This window comes from Gorilla gorilla, chromosome X (assembly GCF_029281585.2).
Source record: "Gorilla gorilla gorilla isolate KB3781 chromosome X, NHGRI_mGorGor1-v2.1_pri, whole genome shotgun sequence".
Lineage (NCBI taxonomy): Eukaryota > Metazoa > Chordata > Mammalia > Primates > Hominidae > Gorilla > Gorilla gorilla.
Genome location: NC_073247.2, coordinates 48,692,838 through 48,718,628, shown reverse-complemented (window position 1 = coordinate 48,718,628; position 25,791 = coordinate 48,692,838). Strand labels below are relative to the sequence as shown.

The following is a 25,791-nucleotide window of genomic DNA, read 5'->3' as shown; positions in this document are numbered from 1 at the left end:
GTAAACCCCACAATCATTCTGGGCTTTTTTTACCTTATACTTAAGAGAAGTGAAACAATTTCAATTGAATATTTGAGCTGTTTAAGAAATAAAAATCACATTTCCTCCCAAAATAAAATAAGAGAAGGCATTATTTCATGGCTCTGAGGTCTCAACTAGGTCTAATATTATGGGCTTAATTTACAATATTATTTACGGTGTCATTCTGACTTCTGAGAGCCTTATATTCACTAAAGAAGTAGTGCTAATGGTGGAGTCCAGAGAACCTAGAACTGTCAGCTGCTCCAGAGAAGGGATGCCCAGGGCCACTATCACAGGTCCACTTACTAATAATAAAAGAAAACTTCAGACCAAAAGCTTCTTCCTTAAGGAAGTCGGAAAGGTTGCTTTAGGTTATAAAGAGGCTCTGAAGAAATTCTATCTCGTTATTAACATGAAACTGTTCTAGAAGCTTTCTGGTAGTGATGTCTCCACCTGATGGCCTTGTTTACCCAGCTAACTCATCTCCCCTGTTCCCTTCCCCTTTCCCTTCCCCACAGACACACTCTATGCCATCTTCAACCACATGCACAATGGTTGTAAGCAGGATGTAAACTTTTATAATGAATTCATTGGAGACAGCCTGCTTTGCACATGCCAGCAAGAATTTCAGGGATGGTTTTCAAACTTGTATTTTATTTAAAAATGTCGTTATCCCCATCACATATAAGGCTTCTTTGCAGCAGCTTTGTCAGTATTTATTAGTTGCTACTTGGAGTCTGTTTTTTCAAAAGAACTGATTAGTCTCAACATCTTAGAGTGATATATTGTTTTATAGCAAGCCCAAATACAAGCTGAAGGCCCTGTGTAAATTACTTCCCCTAATTTCCTTCAGCCACTTGCTCGTTTAGAATGTACACAAACGAAAGATGTCAAGAACGTTTAGTCTGTTATACCTGCCATGGGAGGCTTCCCCTACAGCACACGGTGAAATCCGATTACAGAAGGACTGAGAAATGAAAGCTTTGCTGGAATTAGAGGCAGCTGTCTCAAATAAGAGTAAAGCAGAGCGTGGCACTACATTCTGCAGAAAGAGGCCTTACTGCAGAATATAGTTTTATGCATCACCATGATTCCTAAATCAAACCCAAGTCTCTGACCATCACTTACCGAAAATTTCGAACCACGAAGTTGTGACCATTTCTAAAAGCTGCATTGTTTAACAGGATCCTCAGATTAAACAGCATCTTCTTTTAATTGTGTAAAGGATGATTCTATGCCCTTGAAAACTCCACAGCAAGTTAGCCAGCGGGGGCCACCTAAAAACTAAGAAATGTGTTCAGTTGCAGTGAGGGAGCAAAGGTAATATCACCCTTCAGCTTCCTTATCAAAGTCCCCTGGTTAGAGATACTGCAGGGCAGGGTGCAGCAGCATTTGAACTTTATGCCAAGCTCCACCACTGTGTATTTTTTTTGGAAGAAATCCTGACTCTTTTATTGCCTGGCCTCCTCATTTTTCATAATATATTTATACTGTCACACGCATGTACAAAATCAATTGACAAGTACTCATTGAGGATATAATATATGCAAGGCACTGCAGTACTGGCTGCTGTGAAGGTGAGTAGAAGTAACTCACTCAGAAAATGCAAATTGGCACTGCAAAAACACAGATGTAGATGTGACAGCCCTGAGTAGTACTATTTCCATTTATTTCACTTTTCTACTTCTAATTGCCAGTCTTTCCACAAAAACAAATAGAAACAAGTGCCCTGGAAGCTATTTGGGGGGTGCAAGACGATAGAGAAGGTATAGTAAAAATATCTCAGTCCTGGAGCTCCCTTTGTGCCTTGCACATAAGTCTTCAATAAAGAAATAATTGCTGGCCGGGCACGGTGGCTCATGCCTATAATCCCAGCATTTTGGGAGGCTGAGGCGGGCAGATCACTTGAGCCCAGGAGTTCGAGACCAGCCTGGCCAACATGGTGAATCCCCGTCTCCACTAAAAATACAAAAATTAGCTAGACGTGGTGGTGCACACCTGTAATCCCAGCTATTTGGGAGGCTGAGGCATGAGAGTCGCTTGAACCCGGGAGATAGAGGTTGCAATGAGCCCAGATTGCACCACTGTACTCCAGCCTGGGTGACAGAGTGAGACTCTGTCTCAAAAAAAGAAAGAAAGAAAAAGAAAAGAAATAGTTGCCTATTGATTCTAACAGCACCCCACAGTCAGTACAAGTGGGAAGTGGGAATACCATATGCTCTTCCCCTAGCAGCCTATTCAGATCACTAAGGGGCCATCTGCAACTTCACATTTATTCATTTATCCTCAGTTAGAAATCAGGTGATTCAAAGTCAATTCTGTATCAGATACCGGGCTGCACTGAAGTTTCAGAGAGGGAAGATGACATCACCTTTGCAGAGTTCACAGTTCAGTAAAGGTGGTATGATTTATAAACAAATATCCATAATACAAGCCCATAGGAGAGGTCCAGACAAAGTTGTCTGGCTTCGAAGAAGCGGGAGCCCTCTAAGGTAGGAAGGGTAGGAGGAAGGAGAGGAGGGGCAGGGGTAGGGCTGCCTCTTCTGGTCAATTTATATGACTTTAGCAAACCCAAGTAAATATTTTCCAGAAGTTTGTGGAATACCAAAAAGTGTTATTTAAAAACCAACTATGGCCACCTCAGGAGCCGAGATGTTTGTGATGTCATAATTAATACTAGTAGAGAAATAAATATTGTCACCATTTCCTTCTACTTACAGAGAATGATGTGAGATAAAGTGAGGGGAAAGACTGACATTTCCCAAACTCTACCAAATCTTCCATTCTGGAAAGGATATTCCAGACAGAAGCAACTGCTTGCAAAGGTACAGAGGTGAGAAGGGAGAGAGTGAATTTGAAAACATAATAAAGCATCTTTGAAGAGGCAAACAAGGCCAGTTATTGAATAGGTTTCAGAGAGCAAAAGCGCTCCACATAATACAGGAATGAAATTGAATGTTTGCATGGAGCCTGAGGGAGATGAGGCCAAACCACAGGCTAATATAAAGCCCATAGCTTGACCTCATATCTTCACTGAACTGTGCTAGCCATACACACAACTCATATTGGTAATGCTTGGGGAGAAATCAAGAAGTGTCTGCAATTCCATGCTAGAGAGTACAGGCAGCATTTTTGAGATGCCAAAGCAACTCACAAACCCTCCTAATGCTACAGATGCAGAAGCTCAAAGCCAGAGGGAACTAAAAAAAAGTTAAGATACCAATAACTCCCAGATAAATTGGAAAAGGGGAGCTGCATCACAAGTGGGATGAAGTTAAAAGCAATTTCACCGAATCTCTAAAGGCAGGGCATCTCAATGAACTTGTTGAGGGGTAGATTTCAACTACCCAGCTTCTGCTGATTATGTCATATGTGGAGTCTGTTTTACTTTACAGGCTTTGATGTTCATCCTCAGAATTCATCCAGGGGCTCTTGCTGACCCCATGATTTCTCTAACTCAATTTTAACTTTCTTGTTTCACTACCTATCTAGTTCTCTTTGTTCACCTAGCCTTTCATTCATCCATTTTTCTCTGCCACCATCAACAATTGTGCAGCCATCATAAGCCAATCCTCTGTGCTGTGTGGGTTCTGAGAGACAGAGTGATAAAACAGGAATGATGAGTTCCTTCCAATATTCACCATTTGGAATGACTCCAGAATACAATTTCTGTCTCTGCTCTCTGACCCCAAACATCTTAACCAGGTGGAGGGGCTTGTTACCTGCTCCCTTGCTTCAAGCCACAGGAGACCTCCAGCTTGACGTGACCCTCTTCTAACTTCTATCATCAGGAGGTGGGGATTAGATGGGGTTCCTGAAAAAGGTGGCACCGATTTTTGATGAATTGCGAGAATCAGAAAATAGTCAAAACTGGAGGGAGCTACAAAGGATATTGCAGCAAAAAAAGGAACCTGTGAGTAGACCTAAAGGAAGGAACAAATAGAGTGTGTAGGGTAAAAACAAATGATATATAACTGGAAAAATACATTCCATCATTGGCCATTGAAATGAAGCCCCACCACCACCAAGCACGCTATGAAAACAAAAAACTATGAGTGTCTGTGTCTTGTTTATATCCCCTTGGCATTCGGTCTTCCCCTACATACCTGCCACTTCTTAATGCAAATACCCACTGCTGTCTTCTTGAGGATAAACTTCTCATATTCCTCACTCTTTGTGTGGGTGGCTTTGTCCATTTTGTGTTGCTGTAACAGAATACCACAGACTGGGTAATTTATAAAGAAAAGTTGATTTGGCTTACAGTTCTGGAGCTGGGAAGTCCAACAGAATGGTTCCGGCATCTGCAGAGGGCCTTTGTGCGTTGCCATTCCATGGCAGAAGGTAGAAGGGCAAGAGAGGGTGAGAGTGAGAGACAGAGAGGATTGAACTTGCTTTTATAACAACCTATTCTCTTGATAACAAACCCACTCCTGTGATAACCACATTAATCTATTCATGAGGACAGAGCCTTCACGTTCTAAACATCTCTTAACAGTCCCACCTCTTACTACCATCACAATGCCACTTAAATTTCAACATAAGCTTTTCAGTTGACATTCAAACCATAGCAGTGGCAACTATGAAGCACATTCTACATGCTCCCCAAAAGGTCCCCAGTGGAATTGAACCTCAATTGCCCACAGTAATAACCTGCTCATCAATCTACCCTGTATTAGCCACCTTCCCTTCCCTGTCTCATTTCCCTCACTACCCTGCCAGTGCTTCCTGGGACTACCTCCCAAATCAACTACTTGAACCCAAACCCCTTTCTCGATGTCTGCTTCTATGGAAACTCAACTTTTGCCCAGATCTACCTTCTCAACAGTTTTGCAACACAGCTTCTTTTTCTTTTCCCCCTGGCCCTCCTATCTTTGAGTTGGTACCTGAGCTTTCTGTGTCAACAACTTGGTCCCCAATACCATATTGCACCCTCACTCTCAAGTTTAGTCCCAGTTAGCCTGTAAATAGTGGTATGCTGGTAAATGTTTAATAACTAGCTCTTCAAACAAACAAACAAAAGCTCTGAATTGTAGCAGTCTGACTTGTAAGGTGTAAATATTCCCACCACAGCCAATTTCAAGCTACTAATGTGACTTCACTGAACACAGAGATGAAGAGAGGTATAAAAATAGTTCTTAGGAGATCGAGACCATCCTGGCTAACATGGGAAACCCCATCTCTACTAAAAATACAAAAAAATTAGCTGGGCGTGGTGGCGGGTGCCTGTAGTCCCAGCTACTTGGGAGGCTGAGGCAGGAGAATGGCGTGAACCCGGGAGGCGGAGCTTGCAGTGAGCCGAGATCGCGCCACTGCACTCCATCCTGAGTGACTGAGCAAGACTCCATCTCAAAAAAAAAAAAAAAAAAAAAAGAAAAAAAAAAGTTCCTGCAAGCTACTGTGAGCTGGCTCCAGTATACCACTGTCTACTACTCCCATCCAGAAAGGAGGATTTTCTCAAGGTTTGGAAAGAAATATTGAAGCCAGATTGCTGAAGGCCTTGAAAGCCAGATTATAGAGTTGAGAATTTAATCTGTAGTCAAAGGAAGATTATTAAAGTTTTGGAGCTGGGGCAGACAAGAAGACATATGTCATTATTTGCATTGGGTTTTGAAACCATTAACCTGGGGCCATTGTGTGAGAAGTACAATGTGAAGAAAATAGAGGCAAGGAGACAAAGAGGTTATTGTGTGACATATATGAGGCCTGAATACATATTAGGGCTGTGGAAATAGAAAACAGGAGATGGACACAAGAGCGATTTAGAAATTAGAATTCACCTATCATGAAAATTGATTGGCTGTTGAAAGAAGGGAGACGAAGAAGTTAATGAGATGCTAGGATTTCACATTTATCCTATTACTGAGAATCAAATTCCAAATAGCCAAATGTTGCTATTGGGGATATAAAGAATGTTAGTTCTCTGACATTTTGAGCTTTTAAGTATCTGTATAAACTTGAAATATTTCTTTGAAATTGCCAGTGTGCTTCCCTAGTGAAATCCAAGCACTGAAGAGGGAATCAATGTGATATAAAGGAAAGAATGATGAGAATGATGTTTGAAGATCAAATGTGACCTCTGGCTCAGTCACTCACTCATGGTGAATTTGGCTAAGTCATTCGGTAACCTCAGAGTCCTCACCTGTCCAACTAAATAAAATGAGTTATTATGGTGCTGTGGAAATTTTAACATGCTAATCAAACATGAGGTATAGTGTCTAAGAGCCCGGGCATAGATAGCTATTATCAAAAAAATACTGCAAATTTGAGATCCATACAAACAAGACAGATGGCGATTACTGCAGTGCGAAGCTCTGATTTGTTTCAGAGTGTTACTAGTTACATAAATAATTTTTATAGCTGGTTGCCTAGAATCTTTAAGATCCTAAGAAGCCGCAGCATTTGCATGCAGTACACACTAGTTAAGTCTTCCGAGTTCTGTGGGACTGTTGCTGGTGAGCTATTTTCCACTGGATATGGACAAAGAAGCTTGTATCCTTGTCTGAGACCAGTAGCCACCCTGTGACAATGAGAGGAAGTAGCCTTATAAGGAAGCTGTGGTTGGCTGAGTGGAAGAAGGAAGGAATCTTAGTCATTTAGGACATCACTGAGTTGCAAAATCAACCAGCCTCATGAGTCTCCCTACCACCTGCCACTTCATTATGTGAAATAGCAAATGTCCTTATAGAAGAACAATCCCTCTGGATTGGGGTTTTCGTTACTTGCAATCAAATGCATGCTAACTAATACACAATTTGGCTTAGGTGTTTGAAGGTTTGTTTCTTATATAACAACAGGAAAAAAATAATATTCTAGAAGTGGATTCTAGTTCAGAACCTATTTATTGGTTGAATAACCTTGGGAAAGTCAGTTTCCTTATCTGCAAATGGAAATCAATACTCTCTCACAATTTTTCTTTTGTTAAATGAATGTACTTGATATGTTTTATTATTTAAAAAATGCTTACATCAGTATGTAATAAACTTAACATTTTTTAGCCTACAGTGCTATGAGTTGTAACACATGTGTAGATTTGTATAACCATCACCACAATCAGAATACGCAATGGTTGTATCACTCCAGAAAACTCCCTTTTAAATTCCTTTGTAATCACATCCTCTTCTTTTCTAATCCCTGGTATATTGATCTTCTCCTCTCTCCCTGATAGTTTTGCCTTTTCCAGAATGTGACATAATTGGAACCATACACTATGTAGTATTTTTGGACTTGCTCCTTAGCATAATGTCTTTGAGATTTACCCATGTTGTGTGTATCACTAATATGTTCCATTTTATTGTTGAGTAGTATTCCATTGTATCGTTATATCACAGTTTATTTATCCATTCCCCCATTAAAGGACAATTGAGTTGTTTCCCGCTTGAGGAGTTTGTAAATAGAGCTACTACAAACATTTGCATATAGGTTTTTGTGTCAACATAAGTTTTATTTATCTAGGGTAACTATCTAGGAGTAGAATAGCTGTATATCTGGTAGTTATATGTTATGTTTAACTGTTGAAGAAACTGTCACGCGGTTTTGCAGAGTTAATATACCATTTTGCAATCTCAGCAGTAATGCATGAGAGGTCCGTTTGTTCCACAACCTTTCCAGCATTTGGTATTGCAAATATTTTTCATTGTCACCCCAACAGTTATGTAGTACAAATTGTGGTTTTAATTTGCATTTCCCTAAAGGCTAATGATGTTGAGCATCTTTTTGTCATCCATTTATCTTTCTTGGTAAAATATCTGTTAAATATTTTACCTACCTTTTTTTTCTTTTGAAGACAGAGTCTTACTATGTCACCCATGCTAGAATGCAATTGAAACCACCTTTGCAAAATTATGACTGAGACAGTGAAAGAGATCTAACTTAACCGAGTCCATCTTGCTTCTAACCTCCAAGCTGTCTTTGTTCATTCCTGGGCAGAGGCTGAACTAACTTTGGGAGAAACTTAGTTCACAGTTTATGGTTTAAACAAAGACGATAATGGCCCTTTCCCAAAGCAGACCTCCTTCCTGCTTGGGGACTAGATTGCCTTTGTAGTAGAAATTATGGTTTAGGGTCGGGCACGGTGGCTCATGCCTGTAATCCCAGCACTTTGGGAGGCCAAGGTGGGCAGATCACTTAAGGTCAGGAGTTCGAGACCAGCCAGGCCAACATGGTGAAACTCTGTCTCTACTAAAGATACAAAAATTAGCCAGGTGTTGTGGCACATACCTGTAATCCCAGCTACTCGGGAGGCTGAGGCAGGAGAATCACTGGAACCCAGGAGGCGGAGGTTGCAGTGAGCTGAGTTCGCACCACTGCACTCCAGCCTGAGTGACAGAAAAAGACTTCGCCTCAAAAAAAAAAAATACATGGTTTAGGAGTTATGCAGCTGGAGGCTACAAAATTCTGACCCTCCCTAAACTGCTTCTAAAATCAGTGCTTGGGGTATCAGTACTGTGCTTGATGGATCAGCTGGCACCACCAGATCAATAAACTGGCTCATCTGATCTTGTGGCTAATGTTAGGCCTACAAAGGAAGTCTAGTCCCCAGGCAGGAAGGCGGTCACTTTGGGAAAGGGGTGTTACCGTCTTTGTTTAAACCATAAACTATAAACTAAGTTTCTCCCAAAATTAGTTCAGCCTATGCCCAGGAATGAACAAGGACAGCTTGAAGGTTAGAAGCAAGATGGATTCGGTCAAGTTAGATCTCTTTCACTGTCTGTCATAATTTTGCAAAGGCGGTTTCACAATAGTGTGATCATAGATCACTGTAACCTTGACCTCCTGGGCTCAAGCGATCCTCCAACCTCAGCCTCCCAAATAGCTAGGAGTATAGGTGTGTGCCACCACACCAAACTAAATTTTTTGGTAGGTATAGAGTCTCACTATGTTGCCCAGGCTTGTCTCACATTCCTGGTCTTGAACAGTCCTCCAGCCTTAGACTCCCAAAGCACTGGGATTACAAGCGTGAGCCACTGAGCTTGCCTGACCCCCATTCTTCTTCTTTTTTTTTTTACTTGAATTGTTTATTTTCTTAATGTTTAGTTTTGAATGTTCTACATATATATTCTGGATACAACACTTTTATTGGATATGTAACTTGCAAATGTGTTTTCCCAGTCTGTTGCTTGTCTTTTCAGTCTCCTGACTATGTTTTTCACAAAGCAAAATTTTTAAATTTTGATCAAGTTCAATTTACCATTTGTTTCCTTTCTCTGGATCATGCTGTTGAACTCTTTGCATAACCCAGGGTAACAAAGATTCTCTCCCCATGTCTTCTGAAAGTGTTGTAGCCTTACATTTTCCATTCAGATCTGTGATCCACTGTGAGTTTTGTCTAAGGCTTGAGGTTGAGATTGAGTTTTTTTTTTCCACATGTGGATGCCCAATTTCTCTTTTCTTAAGAGTCCTCTATGTCCCAGGTCATATCTAATGTGCTGAAGGACCCAAAAATCTTCATGTGTTAATATTCTAATATTCCCAGAATGTTTTATAAGCTGTAAAGCTCTGCTCTGTTGTGAGACGGTATTGTTTTGCGGCTTGGACCTGTGTGGAAACTGGCAATAAGAAATAAATTAGAATTATTATAGTAAAGGAAATCACCCATTAGCTGGCTCCTTTTTTTCTCTCCACGTGTGTGTGTGTGTGTGTGTGTGTGTGTGTATATGTGTGTGTATATATATGTGTGTGTGTATATATGTGTGTGTGTGTGTGTATATATATATATATATATATATATATATATATATATATATATATATATATCACCAAAAGAGCTCCTGATTTACAGAGAATCTGGGAATTACTTTATTTTTTATTTTTTATGTTTTTTGTTTGTTTGTTTGTTTGAGACAGAGTCTCGCTCTGTCACCCATGCTGGAATGCAGTGGCACAACCTCGGCTCACAGCAACCTCTGCCTCCTGGGTTCAAGCGATCTGAGAGTTACTTCCTAATTAACAGATGGTAATAGTAATGGTAGTTTGTCTAAAAATATTGATTCAGGGGTGTTTTCTTGCTACATCACCACTAGGTATTTATTCAAACAGGTGGGCCCTAGGGGAAATTGTGAAATCAGTGAAGATGATCTCTGACCCCCTCTCCATCCCTTTTCCTGCCATACCCTTTCAATTGAGGCATTTGAAGAAGGTAGACAGGGTCCTTCATAAAGGCTAAAATTCTGAACAGAGTGTGAAATGCCAATCATCAAATTCAAGTATAATCTCGCTTCTCTCTTGTCATATAGACCACATTTCCATTGAAATCACTATTCTGTTAATCATTTGCCCTGGAAGTTATTGATTTTAAGCAGAATCCAGAATTTTTTGAGCTTAGATATGGACAAAAGTCTCAAGTTTCCATACCTGGTTCTTTTTATTTTGTGATCTGGTAAATTTCTGCACAGAAGATAAGATTAGGAAATGCACAACACAATTTATGAGGTAAGAAAGGGGTAAATAAATAAGGTTAATGACCCAACTTTGTGTCAGAGGCAGTTGAGATGCAAAGCGCGAGGTTCTCTTTCAAGGATGCCCTTTTATCTCTTCAAGTTCCCACACAGAATCCTAGAGCTATTTCTTCTCCCATAGGCTGATTCCAATTCCTCCCCATTGGAAGTACAGAGGTTAAACTGCATAAAGGAGATTTGTTAGCAGACTGAAAGCTATCAGGCACAGAGCAAACAGGGAAATCACAGAGGCTCAAAGTTCACCAGTGTCTCAACAATCAGCCCTAATGCTCCCTGTGACTACCAGACACTCCCAGGGCCTGAGCGATGGGGACCCCATGAGATCATTTTCATTGCTTTCTACTGACCAGGGTTTGGTCTAGGAGCACTGTCCCAGTAATAATTTTCATGGCAATATTCTCCCCTTGAGCCCAGGAAACGTGTCTTGGATGGCTTCAAAAGTCACTGCTTGGTGAATGCCTTCTCTGCCCATTTCTGTTTTTTGGTGAAACTTGAAACCATCTTTGTAGTTGGTGCCTCTCTTCAGACCCTACTTGGGAGGTGCTCTTGACCTGCTATTGATTGCTTTATTGGGCTATATCTACTAAGCAGGGGCTCTGCCCTCACCTTAAGCTAATGATTAAACACAGCCTTCTTCTCTCAAGGCTGCTCCACTGGTAACAACTCTGTGGCCTGTAAAGATGTGACCTGTTTAGGGTCTGGAAGATAGACCATGGGAATCCTGTCTTCAAGATTCAAGAGAAACAAGCCCTTTTCATGGGGCTTTGTTGAGTGTTTGGAGCCTAGGTCATAGGTGCTACATATTCACCATTATTGATTTATTCCTCCAGAATTTTTCAACTGGAGTTCACCATTTCTTCCAGGGAACCAAGGAGTTCATGGATTTCCAGGTCACCTTCATTGTTATGCAATGTATTACCATTAAGAAGTAAGTGAATCATCTGGCAAGCAGTACTAGCAGCTCCTACTCATAGCTTTGTTGTGAGTATGAAATGTAATAATGAATAGAGAGTACTGTAGCACAGTACCTAGCTCAGTGTTCAATAAATGTTAGCTTTTGTTAACTACTACCATTGGCACATGTGGTGAGAGGCCCCATCCCTGGCTCAGTTCTTGGCTTATTCTAATCACTTTCCTACAAATAAAAGTGTTGAGGTGTCCGTCTTTCTTTCATACCCCCACCCCACTCCAGAGCTGTATTAAAAGTGAAATTCAGGCTGGGCATGGTGGCTCACGCCTGTAATCCCAGCACTTTGAGGCGGGCGTATCACGAGGTCAGGAGTTCGAGACTAGCCTGACCAACGTGGTGAAACCCCGGCTCTACTAAAAATACAAAAATTAGCCATGCATGGTTGTGGACACCTGTAATCCCAGCTATGCATCGAGAGGCCGAGGCAGGAGAATTGCTGGAACCTGGGAGGCGAAGGTTGCAGTGAGCCGAGATAGTGCCACTGCTCTCCAGCCTGGGTGACAGAGCGAGACACCGTCTCCATAAAAAAAAAAAAAAAAAAAGTGAAATTTAAGAAAATAATAAATTTAAATAGAATAAAATAAAGAATAAAAAAGACAAAAAACAACAAACAAAGAAATCACACTCTTGTCGTCTAAACTAGTGGAAAATAAAAAAGAAACAGTGTTTCTTACTGAAGACCTATGATGTGTTTTCTTCTTTCTTCTTTTCTCTTTTTGCCTAAATAATGTGAAAGCCAAGAACTTTGTTCTCCCTCAGTACAACTGTCTAACATTACAAGTTTCTAATCTTTTATTGTCCTTCTGTGACCCTGTTATGCTAACCAACCTATCCCATTTAAGATGAAAATAAGATTAAACAATAAATGATTGTTAAGTACTTCAAAAATACAAAAGACTCTATAAATGCCAAGAGTGATTATTGCCTTCCGGTGTAATGAAGATGTATAATAAAAATGGATCATAAAATCCCTTCACTACTCTTTTTGCCAGTTAAAATTTACAATTACAGTCTGTTTATTCAAAGCAACAGGGGACATGGAAACAACTCAGTCATTTTCTAAAGTAGGTTCCCCCAATCACTTGAACACAGAATGACTCTAGAGACATCAGTGATACATTTTTCAAAATCCATATGAAAATAACACATCAAGATCATCTTCAGTGTCTATATAATGTCACTGAAACCTCCCCATCCCTATACTCTTTTTCTCCAATGCATATGTTGTTCACATATCATCTTCTGTATGTATTGGTTAGTTTATATTACTACGAGGTATTTTTTCTTATGTGCATCATGGCAATAGGAAACTAGACAGAGAGAATAAATAATCCAGATAATTTTGGGTTAGGAAGGGCGCAAAACAATATGAACAATTTCACAGACATAACATTGAGTGAAAAAACTAGATATAAAAAAGTGTGTTTTTCATTTACAGAAAATTCAGAAACTGGCTGGGCGCAGTGGTTCACACCTGTAGTTCTAGCACTTTGGGAGGTCGAGGCAGGCGGATTACTTGAGGTCAGGAGTTCAAAACCTGCCTGGCCAACATGGTAAAACCCTGTCTCTACTAAAAATACAAAAAATTAGTGGGGCATGGTAGCAGGCGCCTGTAATCCCAGCTACTCAGAAGGCTGAGGCAGGAAAATTGCTTGAACCCGGGAGGCAGAGGATGCAGTGAGTCGAGATCGTGCCACTGTACTCTAGCTTGGGTGACAGAGCAAGACACTGTCTCAAAAAAGAAAAAAAAAATCAGAAACTGACAAAACCAATCTATGGTGATAAGAGGATACAAGAGTGATTAGATTTATAATGGAATGTTCATTAAGAGGGCACAAAGGAGGCCTTACTTTTACTTTAAAGAACCATATTATCTGCATATTATAACTTTGATTCTTATTTGTTTCATAATGTTTTACATATGTTATTATTCTACCAAAAAATTAAATACTATGGGGGGTGGGAAATAAGCATTTTTGCCTTCTACCTAATTTTAAAAAGAATATCCTGGTTTATAATTTCTCTTGTTTAAAAAGAAACATGCTTGATCTTGTTTGCAAAAAAAAACAAACAAACAAACAAACAAAAAAAACAAAAAAACAACGAAGGGAGCAAACTGTGAATGTATTCTTTAGTTTAGAAGAAACTATTTGATCAACTTAAAGTTAAAGCTATTTGCTAATATTCCCATTATAATTTCAAGTGGAAAAGCATTTTAAACCTGCCAGATGTAACTGTCATTCCTGGAAACCCACTTATTTCTCTGGGTCTGGGGAAGCTTGGGGACTTTAGTAGAATTCTACAAGTAATAAGATGTGTGGAGGGATGCAAAAAGTGGGGTTTTCATTGGAGGGTCTGAACATATTCTCGACCTAGGATTCAGGGTTATTTTCAACCAAATTCATATAATAGTGTTTCACAATTTTGAAATTTACCACAATTTTCAACACATTCTGTGCTATTTTCTTCTTTTTCATCCCAACACTGCCCTTTGATTTGACAAAGTGATGTTGGCACCTGACACTATTCCTTAATGTTATTAAGTGAGTATAATTAAAAGTTATTTGCGTTCAATTATTTGCTTATCTGCTTTTTTGATTGTGCTTTCTCTTTTCATCAATACCAATTTTAGCTTCATTTAATCAAACTGGTGAAATAATTAGATAGATAAGAAATTTGAAGTAAAACTGATGCATCAACCTTGATAAGACCCTAAGGTCTCCTAGAATATCAACTTCCTTTATCACCATTCTCCCTAAGGTTCACCTTGATTTTTATAAGCATTTTAACTTTTGTGGGCTGGGGTGGAGTGGTTACTGAGGGGTCCATTAAAATAAATATAAAACGTTAAAGGGTAAGTAAGGTAAAAATGCTTTAATATCAACTATTATAGGGGAATTCCATAAATATGTAGAATCTAACATATGTAAAAGTTTCATATTCAATAAGAAACTGGGTCAAAATGATCATTTAAAACTACCCATTAGTAGGAGGAGGGAGAGGAGCAAAAAAAAAACTATTGGGTACTAGGCTTAGTACCTAGGTGGTGAAATAATTTGTACAACAAACCCCGTGACAGGAGTTTACCCATATAACAAACCTGAACATGTACCTCTGAACCTAAAATAAGCATTTAAAAATAGCTTCCACTTAGATAAAGGGAACGATCTTGGACTATGTATGCATTTATTAAACTCCTCATGTAAGCATAGTACCTTCCTTACTAGATTCGTGAGAGGTCTAAGATGATAGAGCATTAGACATAGATGGATTAGATACAGATGGGCCCTGAATATCTTAGTTTAACTCTCTCCTCCAGAGGACCAGAAAGGTACAGTGATTTCCTTAAGATTAGGTAAAGGTGGGAGAAACAGAAAGAAAGCAAGTGTTGAAGTGAGAAATAGAAAACAACTTCTGGACTCCTAATGAAAGCACTTTCTACTACTGATTCAGACAAAATAAGTTTTCATTGCCTGGCATCCAAACCCGCCCCCCAACTAGTTCCCATTGTGTGAGTCTTAGTGTAAAGTATTACTCCCTTTCTCCACCCGCTGCTAAGCCAGGTCATGGGCACATGATCCAGTCTGGAATGCTCCCCACCTGGGGCTTTGGATCTTGAAGGACTAAAGTAAAAGAGGCAGTGAGATGAGATTTACCAACCAATAATGCTGACTGTGTCCCGTGGCTAGCAAGTCCTTGCCATGGTGTTTAGGTCCAGCAGTGGTTGTGGACTTCAGCAAAGTCAGCAGCAACATCCTAACCCAATTTCCTGCTACCTCTCTTCCCTAGTTTCTCACCTTTGCCCAAGTATCTCTTTCTAGACTTTCCGTAAACTCTATGCATTCCCTGATGATTTTTTGCCTTCTACCTAATTTTTCAAAGAATATCCTGGTTTATAATTTCTCTTGTTTAAAAATAAACATGGTTGATCTTGTTTGCAAAAAACAAATAAACAAAAAAAGGAAGGGGGCAAAGTGTGGATGTATTATTTATTTAGAATAAACAATTTGATCAACTTAAAGTGATCCCACTAAATCCTTTTTATTTCTCAAGAACTCTGATGGATTCAGAAACCGGTGTCACAAAACAAGCCAGAGGCAACTGACTCTCAGGGAAAATTAAAAATCAGGACTGGTTGACTGACAGTAAACTGAACCTTAGAAACACAGCTGCAAAACAACTTAAACAGTTGCCTATGGTCACCTGGAATGCCCATTGAGAGTATGATTCAAGAATGGTATAAAGGGCATGAGGAGTTCAATGACAGCTGATGAGGCGGCTATTTCTTATAACAAATAGCTTAATGGTGAAAAAAGTCATTTGCCTCAGCAGATCTGAGATGGTCAAAGATAAATTCAGACTTTGGTTTGATCCTGCATGCTGATCAATTACAATGTCAGTAGTACTCACAGCCCTGACAGGTTTCTTAGGTGGATATTGTGGCATTATCTGAGTTAGACTGAAAGCTGGAAAATTGACATGGAAATACATGAGAGGATTTAGAAGACCCCATGAATGCCAAACCCTTAATTCTCATTAAATCTCTTTTGCCAGCTTCAGAAGTCTCTCTTGCTTTGTCTGATGAAACTGTTCTTCCCTTGATTGAAGATGCTTTTTTTTTAACCTGAGGGAGTTACTTGCAAGAGAAAGCCAGTTCTCATCATCCTCCTGTCTTCTCTATCATTTCCCAAGATTGTCAGATTTCAGCATGGCCCTTGGAGGACGGTAGCAATAACAAAGTCAAAAGCCAGACAAGGCCAAAGAGCTTCCAGATTTCTAGTTTATAATGGAAAAAATTCAGGGAATTGTGTATGGGAATAGAGTGTAAGGATGATTGATGAAGGTTGAGAAATGTAATTATAGATTGGTCTGGATCCAACAATTCAAGATTCATTGTCGGTCGAGCATCTATACTGAATTCAAGCGGTGAATACGGCAAACCCTCCCAGTGAGCAAACCTTCAAGCAGTGCTTCTCACTGCATTTTATGTGGAGGGAGAGAAGACCGGAGGCATAGACCTATACCAAATCATGATCAGGGGTTAATGGTTTGGCCAGATATTTAGGGACATGGAAGGAACAAGATTAGAGACTGGAGGCAAGGAAATTTGGAGAAAAATGTAGATGGACTTTTCAGAGTGAGAATATTTGTTGTCCCTTGTGAATGCATATCAGAAGGCACACAGTGCAGAGGAGTCTCTTATGTGTGTCTCATCTTTTACTCTGTTAAAAAATGTTACATTGCATTTTAAGGATATAAATACAATATAAATGTTTCCTACATAAACAGCAGCCAAGAAAAACACAACATTGTATTGAGAGACATGCATCTTCAATGAAGGTTAGGTATCAACAAACCAAGAGGTTTCTACCAGGAAAATGTTGACTAAGGCATTGCTATTTGGTGGGCCTGTATGTGTTTTTTTGATGGCCCAGCATTTGAACTTACAACTAGATTTGGTAATCTTAATGCTGCTCTCTCATACAAAGATCTGGAGAGATAAAGGGGCTTTCCAACGATCAGGAAATGGAGGAAGGAAGGAAATGAGGGAGAAAAGATAAAGAACTGGAAATAAAAACACAGATCTCTGTACTCTTGTCTGCTAGTTTCCTGTTGCAGATTAATAAAGATTTAGGAGGTCATTGTTAGTGGAGACATCTTTTTTTAGAGGAGAGAGAACTACCTTGTTTCTGAGCTGTTTCTTAATATCTACAAATCTCTAATTGTGTGAGTCTTGAAAAAAAGCAGAAGTGCAATTCCTACCAGGGAGCGCAAAGGCAAGCAATATTCTTTCTTCCCACCCCTTGGCAAACAGGGTGCGGGCAGGTGAACTAGCCTCAGCCAATTGAATACTCTCACCTAGGACTTTGCTCTGGAGACTATGACTGAAAAATAAAGGGACAATAAAATTAAAAGTATGGTGAAAGCGGTACCTGCATCCAGCAGTGGTGTCCTAGCCAGATTGCTCCTGCTGGGTAGCTTTTCTTGATCTCTCTCTTTTTTTTATTTTTATATTTTTATTTTTGAGCTTCATTTCCCACTGATTGTGTGCACCAGCTGACAGCCTCAAATACTAGATACCTATGTATGAAAGCTGATTTGAAAGCTCATTTGCATGGCTACATCAATGAGCTCTCATATCTTCTAGCTTCTGGTTGGGTTTGGCCAATGAAATCCCAGCAGGAGAATGGAGGGAGGGAGTAGAGTAAAGTCAGAATTTTTATTCTCCCCTTTCTGTAAGGACATCTTGGGTTGGCTTGCTCCTTAATAGAAATTCACTGTTTCTCTCAAGATATACTGCTCTACAAAACTCTCTTTCCTTCCAAGTTCTAATAAACTCTCCATTCCTTTCTCTCTTTGGGCCAAAGAATAGTAACAGGTCTAATGCTGTTATCCCTGGATCTTCTGCACAATGCCTCATGGTTGCCCCAATCTCCTTCCAACCCCTCAAAATTAGTTCCTTTATAAATAAATCCTTCTCAAATTATCCTAACAAGAGGGTGTAACCTTAGTTGGAAGCCTGATTGATATGCCTTCAAGGACATTTCTTTTCTGGTTAACTTTGTGCCAAAAAAACCCAACAGACTTAACACTCTAAAAGGGGGTTAAAGAAGGAAAAAAAAAACTCAGAGTTGGGATCAAAGGTGAAATTTTTAGTGAATGGTAGTAAATGAGACTGAATGTTTTCAAGGGACCCTGTTAGGAAAAAGTCGCCCACAGAAAGGCATAGATAAAAATGGCTCAAAATACACTCAGAATTTTCAAGCCTGATTCCCAATCACAAAGGGCAGTGACTAACAGCTGATGTAAAAGGGAGCTTCTGTTCACAGATATACAATTGCTGAACAGTTGGGCCATTCATTTTTAAGTGTCTGACAGTCAGTTAGTCCTCCCTTTCTTCCTCCCTCCCAATTCCTATAGTGCTTTGCACAAAGTAAAATGCACATAGGTTTTTCCAGATGTCTCCTCAATTTTCTTTTCTGTCAGAGACACAGCTGTGCCATATTTGCAATAATGCAGCATGAAAAAGCTATTAATCTGGCTCCATCTAGATGCGCCATGTCTAACTGCAGGGCTGCCTGCAGCTTAATTACAGGAGTGGGTAGGAAGCAATGAAATTTTAAAAACACAGCCCATGAAACACAAATAATAGGAATTAAAACTCTGGGAGAAAATAAGTAATAAGTAAAGAGCTTGCTGAAAACCAGACACTACAGGTTTTGTACACATCATATCATTTAAACCACACAACAATCCTGCAAATTAGGAGGTGTTATCCTGATTTACCAGATGAAGAATCAGAGACAGAGAGTAAGCAGCTTGCCCAGATTACTAAAGTAGTAAGTGATAAAGCCTGTAGTCAAAACTGTGCTATCCCAAGCCTATTCTCTAAACTGGGGTGCATGTCCCCTAGGGCAGCGGCCCCCAGCCTTTTTGGCACCAGGGATCAGTTTCCTGGAATACAATTTTTCCATGGACCAGAGGGTGGGGAATGTTGGGAGGATGGGGCTGGTTTTGGGATGAAGCTGTTCCACCTCAGATCATCAAGCATTAGTTAGAGTCTCATAAGGAACGGGCAACCCAGATCCCTCACATGCGCAGTTCACTATGGGGTTTGTGCTCCTATGAGAGTCTAATGCCTTCATTCATCTGACAGGAGGTGAAGCTCAGGCGGTAATGCTCTACCGCTGCTCACCTCCTGCCATGTGGCCCGGTTTCTAAGAGACCATGGACCAGACCAGTAGAGGTCTGCAACCCCAGCGGTTGGGGACCCCTGCCCTAGGGAATGCTCAAGACAATCCATCTTGGTGGAACAAAACAAATAATATAACTTTTAATTATGTTTATCTCACCCTTTAAAATCTTTTGTTTTTTGTGTATGCTTTACAATATACACAATATAGTAGTACAGTAGCACATGCATACAAATATATAAATACACATGTATTGCTTCTGCTGAGTAATCTTCCTTGATCTCTGGCTTTTTTTCTCAGCCTCATTCCTCAATCTTCTGACTTGAGTCTGTGCACCAGCTGATCGCCTCTAGTGCTAGATATCTACCCAGGAAAGCTGATTTGCATGGGCTACATTAATGAGCTCTCATGTCTTCTGGCTTTTGGTTGATTATAAATGAAGATGTGTAAGCTAAAAGGTCTGAAGACTGCTGTTCTGTGCTCTTTCAAGAAGCAGTAGAGTGTAGTTACTAGGAACATAGATTCTGGAACCAGGCTTCCTGTGTTCAAATCCCAGCCCCCACCATGATTTCACTAAGAGACCATGGGCAACTTAACTTCTCTGCATGCCAGTTTTCTCTTCTGTAATACGGGAATTTAAAGAGTTAATACATAGAGTGCTTAGAACAATATCTAGCAGTAATAAGAGATATTAACCTAAGCCATTATCATCATAGTACATGATCCTTCAAAGTAGTCATTCAGGACATTACCTATTCATACAACTACTGTCACAGATACCTCAAAATTCTTCTTTTGAAACTCTACCCTGAGGAAGGAAAGTGCAAAATTTCTTCTCTGGCATAATAAAATGTGCAGTAGACTGTACCTGCCTTCTGTTTCTTGTTCATGAATAAAACTCCCTGGCTTTGGACCTATGAGTCCTCAAATCATATATCCTAGAACTGCACTAAAAAAGTTTAGAAATCAAAGAAGTAATTAGAATCTGTTTTGTAAATTTATATGCTTATGGGATTTCCCAGCGGAGTTTGTAGAGACACACCTGTTTATCTGATTCCATATAGAGAAATAAACAGCGATGGCAGCTGCATTGTAATGCTACTTAAAATTGCAAGCCTTGGACGTTTTGTTGAATGCTGTCGAGAAAGAAACAAATACAGCTAGGAAGCATAATCCATCAAACGTCTTCCTTGTTCATACATGCCTCTATTTCTAGTTGACATACAATGCTCCAGAAATGAATAACAACTTGAATTAATAGAGGAAACTGCTAAGACTTGTGCACGTTGTCAGACATGTCATGGCTTCTGTGTATCAACATGATTTCCTAAGGAGCAGAGGAATATTTGGCCATGTATGAAGGGGACACCAAAAGCATGCGTGACCGTTGAGAGATATAAAATTATACCTGCCTTCTCCAACATGAGGGAGGTGGCTCCACAGGCTTAAACCATCTGACTGCAGGGATTGTGGCAGAGCTGTTTACTACTCACTGAATGTCCACTGGCTCTCCCACATTTCCCAGCCTCTCTGCAGTGCACAGAGGCATATGACGCTAAATCCAGCCAATGGGTTGTGAGAAGGAAAAACATGTTACTTGTGGCCTGAAACATTTCCGTTTATATCTTTTTTTTTTTTTTTTTGAGATAGAGTTTTCTCCTTGTTGCCCAGGCTGGAGTGCAGTGGTGCGATCTCGGCTCACTGCAACCTCCGCCTCCCGAGTTCAAGTGATTCTCCTGCCTCAGCCTCCCAAGCAGCTGGGATTACAGGCACCCACCACCACGCCTGGCTAATTTTTTGTATTTTTAGTAGAGACAGGGTTTCACCATGTTGGCCAGGCTGGTCTTGAACTCCTGACCTCTAGTGATCCACCTGCCTCAGCCTCCCAAAGTTCTGGGATTACGGCATGAGCCACCGCGCCCAGCCTGAAACATTTCATTTCTAACTTCCTCTCTCTCTTGCCCTGCTACAGCAACCAAAGAGGTCATGTGTTGTATATGATGTTGCTACAAGGTAGTTGAATTTCCATATGTAGCCTAAGCCCCTGCTTGAGCAGGTAGAGCAGATCCTCCAACTGACCCACACTGGAAATGCAGCATTAGTGAGAAAGAAACTTCTTTGTGTTAAGCCACTGAGATTTGGGTGTTGTTTGAGCTGCAGCATAGCATGGGTTATGCTGACTAATACAGTGAGCTGCCTTTGCCTTATTAATAGCTAACACTGTTGAATGCTCCACTATTCCAGGCACCAAGCTATAAGTTTTGCATGCATTACCTAATATTTCACAACCACCTTCTGAGATAGACTATAGTATTATGTTACATGATATATATATAGATATATATATATATAGATATATATATAGATATATATATATATAGATATATATATAGATATATATATATATAGATATATATATAGATATATATATATATAGATATATATATAGATATATATATATATAGATATATATATATATATAATCTAGGGCTACAGCATAGCTATATATACACATCATATATATCAGTGGTCCACAACCTTTTTGACACCAGAGACCAGTTTTGTGGAAGACAAGTTTTCCACTGACAGGGGATGGGGGGTGAGGGGAGGGGTGGGGATGTTTTTGGGATGATTCAAGCACATTACATTCATTGTGCACTTTATTTCTATTATTATTACATTGTAATATATAACTAAATATACAAATTTATGTTGGTATACATTATGTTATATACAAATATACAACATAGTGTAGAATCAGTGGGAGCCCTGAGCTTGTTTTCCTGCAACTAGAGGGTTCCCATCTGGGGGTGATGGGAAACAATGACAGATCATCAGGCATTAGATTATCACAAAGAGCACACAATCTAGATCCCTCCCATGTGTAGTTCACAACAGGGTTCACACTCCTACAAGAATCTAATGCCGCCACTGATCTGACAGGGGGTGGAGCTTGGGTGGTGGGGAGTGACTGTATATACAGATGAAGTTTCACTTGCTCTGCAGCCCTGTTCTTAACAGGCCATGAACCAGTACAAATTCGTGGCCTGGGGTTGTGATATATAATATATAGCTCTGGATCATATATATCAATAGTATAGATGGCCAGGCACAGTGGCTCATACCTGTAATCCCAGCAGTTTGGGAGGCTGAGGTAGGCGGATTGCTTGAGCTCAGAAGTTCAAGACCAGCCTGGGCAATGTGGCCAAACCCCATCTCTACAAAAAATACAAAAATTATCTGGGTGTGGTGGTGTGTACCTGTGGTCCCAGCTATTCGGGAGGCTGAGATGGGAGGACTGGTTGAGCCCGGGAGGCAGAGGTTGCAGTGAGCTGAGATTGCGCCACTGCACTTCAGCCTGGGTGACAGAGTGAGACCCTGTCTCAAAAAAAATAGTATATAGGACAGGCGTGGTGGCTCACGCCTATGATCCCAGCACTTTGGGAGGCTGACGTGGGCGGATCACCTGAGGTCGGGAGCTCTAGACCAGCCTGACCAATATCATGAAACTCCATCTCTAAAAAAACAAAACAAAAAAAAAACCAAAAAAAAATTAGCTGGGTGTAGTGGCGGGTGCCTGTAATCCCAGCTACTCAGGAGGCTGAGGCAGGAGAATTGCTTGAACCCGGGAGGTATTGCAGTGAGCCAAGATCATGCCCCTGCACTCCAGCCTGGGCAACAGAGGGAAACTCTGTCTCAAAAAAAAAATACTATATAGATAACATTTATATCCTGTTATGCTAGAAATGTATCTCCTCCTAGCTAAGGCCAGCCCCTCTACATGGGGTCAGGATGACACCTCCTCCTGGCTTAAATTATTATTTTTATAGGTTTATTGACCCTCAGCCTCTGCATATTTGAGAACTTGCTATTCATTAATTCTGCCATTCAACAGATATTGTGTAGCTATTATGGGCCAGGTACTAGTCTGGCACTGGAGTACAACAATGGACAAACCTCTCTGTCCTCATAGAACTTGCATTTTAGTAAGCTATGTACCAGACATAGTGCTATGTTCTGGCCAAAGAGAGGTAGTGCTTGCAATGCAGGAAATGAAAGAACTCAGTCTAGTGGAAAGACAGCCACAAAATCACATCACACTGTATAATAAGTGCTGTGATGAGGCATGTGAATGTCCTTGATGCATGAAGGGGTCATGTGGCCTCATTGCAAATTTGGAGAGGGCTCCCAAGAAAACACAACACAGCCTCAGAATTGAATGATGATGAAGCAGAGATTGCTAGGGGGCTCTTTGGAGGAGGCAAGAGCATCCTTGAAGACGTGTGTGCATTGCTGCATGGACTTGTAGGGGACCCTCAAGGGTCCACACACTTTCATACTGTAGAGCTCATGTGAATTTGCAGTACAAATGTGGCTCTGGAACTGATGGTTCAATCCTGCATCTACCACTTGATAAATATGGGACCTTGCAAAATTATGTGATCTCAACCTCAGATTCTTCTTCCCAAAAATGAGACTGAAGTTAGTACTTCATTTAGGGTTCCTGTGAAGATTTGATGAGATCAACTATGGTGTGCTAGTTTTCTCTTGCTGTTGTCACAAATTACCATCAACTTGGTGGTGGCTTAAACAATACCCATTTATTATCGTACACTATTGTAGTTCTGAAGTGTGAAACGGGTCTCACTGGACTAAAATCAAGATGTCAGTAGAGTTGCATTCCCTTCTGGAGACTCTTGGGGAGCATCCACTTCCTTGCCTTTCCCGGCTTTCAGAGGCTGCTTGCATTCCTCCGCTCATGGCCCTTACCTTCATCTTCACAGCCAGCGCTGTTGTATCTCTCTGACCACTCCTGCATCTTCACATCTTTTTGTGACCACAGCCTGGAAAGGCTCTTCACTTTTAAGATTTCATAGGATTTAATTGGGCTTACCTGGTTAATCTAGAATAATTTCTCCATCTCAAGGTCCTGAATCCAGCATCTCACAACTGCAAAGTCCCTTTTGCCATGTAAAGCAATAGACTCACAGATGCTGGAGATGATGGCATTATTGAAAACTAAAGTACAGGGTGGGAGCAGGCCCTAGCACAGGGGCTCAAGAGCCCCTTTACAGAATTTTCTGGGATTTTATTACCCTCTAGAGGTTTCCCACTGGTTACTTGGTGCCATTCCCAAGTAACCATTGGTATATTTCCCATTGGTTACTATGTAAATGAACTAGTGGCCTTGCAACCAATCAGAGGCTGAAGTGTAGTTACAAAGGTTACACCCTATTCAAACATCTGATTGGTTGTGGAAAGCAACCAATCAGAGGCTAAAGTGAAGTTACAAAGTTACACTCCCATGCAAATGTCTGATTGGTTGCAAAAAGCAACTAATCAGAGATACTTTCAATTTTCCGTCTGCCAAGCAGAAAAAGGGGGTGGGGGTTGCAAAGGGAGTAGCCTCTGGTTCTTTTGTTACTTAGGTATGGAAAGTTGGGGTTTCCTTTTGATTTAGTTCTAGGAAGTCAGCATGAATTGGCCTTAGGTTTCCTGCCTCCCTATTCTACTGCCTCAAATCTACAGTCACTTTGCAGTGTTGCAAGTATCTCAAGCCTGCTTTCACTATATAGACCCAATCATTCCTCAAATATGTGCCTCTTTCTGGGGCTTCTGCTCACCAATTACCTGCTCAGCACCTCCAATTTGATGTTTTAATGTGCTCAAGGATGAACTCATTATGCTCTTCTTGCCCCATTTACCTAACTCCAATGTCGCCAGCTCTTTCCTCAGTGTTCCCCATCTCAGTAAATGGTGCCCCCCTCCTGCTATTTGCTTATGTTGGAAACCTTGGAGTAGGGCTGCATCAATATCTTCTGGGATGCTTAGCACCAAAATGTGCCTTACTGTATTTTGAAATAAAAACAAATGACTGCATATTAAAAAGTAAATCTTTAAAAATTCTCATTTGCCCATAGTAACAATTATGATACTCTAAAAATGAATATCAAATCCTTTTCAAAATAATTTAGGGCCCTATCTTTGCTGTTGCTCTAAGAACTATTTGGTAGTCCAGCACTGTCTAGGAGTCAATAGTCAGAAACCATTTCCTGTTGATTCTACGACCTAAAATATTTTCAAATCTGCCTGCTCCTCTCTGGCACCAATGAACTGTACTCCAAGCCATCCTGACCACATGTCTGAAATTCTGCAATAGCCTCTGAACCCTTCTCACTGCTCCAGTTTATTCTCTACAAAACTTCTAGACCAGGCAGAATGATTTCAGGGACACACATAACTGATCCTGTCCTGTTGTTCTACTGCCTAAAACTTCTCAGTGGTTTCACATTGTCTTTAGGATAAAATCTCAGATCCTTAATAGGCCCAAGACCTTGCCACCTCGCTAGGAACCAGCCTCGCCTCTTGGTGTTCCTGGAAAGAGTCAAGCTCCTTACAAACCTTTATACACAATTTACTCTCTGCCAAGAGCTCTCTCCCCCTCCTGGCTTATCTTTCTCCAGTTCTTAGATTTAATGTTCTTTCTTCAGATAAGCCTTTCTTAACCTCCTACACCAGGTCAACGCTTCTTGTTAACCACTTCCTTAGTAACCTCCACTTTGCTTTGTAAGTAAATGATTATTTGTGTAACTAATAGTTTAACGTCCCCTCTTCATGTTAATGCAAACTTCCTGAGAAAGTGTTGGTAACA

General features: G+C 40.5%; 1 protein-coding gene across 2 annotated transcripts in view; it reads right to left on the bottom strand.

Annotated features, from left to right (window-relative positions):
- OTC (ornithine transcarbamylase) overlaps positions 1-25,791 on the bottom strand; it is a 97,367-nt gene that overhangs the window by 70,826 nt on the left and 750 nt on the right. The window contains exons 2-4 of one of the 2 annotated variants that reach the window (XM_055375568.2): positions 4,128-4,226; positions 3,744-3,944; positions 1,150-1,305 (exon numbers count right to left, since the gene is read on the bottom strand). In XM_055375568.2, the coding sequence (XP_055231543.1) occupies positions 1,150-1,226 (77 nt within the window). In that variant the 5' untranslated portion in view covers positions 1,227-1,305; positions 3,744-3,944; positions 4,128-4,226. The remainder of the gene's footprint in view (positions 1-1,149; positions 1,306-3,743; positions 3,945-4,127; positions 4,227-25,791) is intronic. The other variant, XM_004064002.4, reaches the window with a different exon arrangement.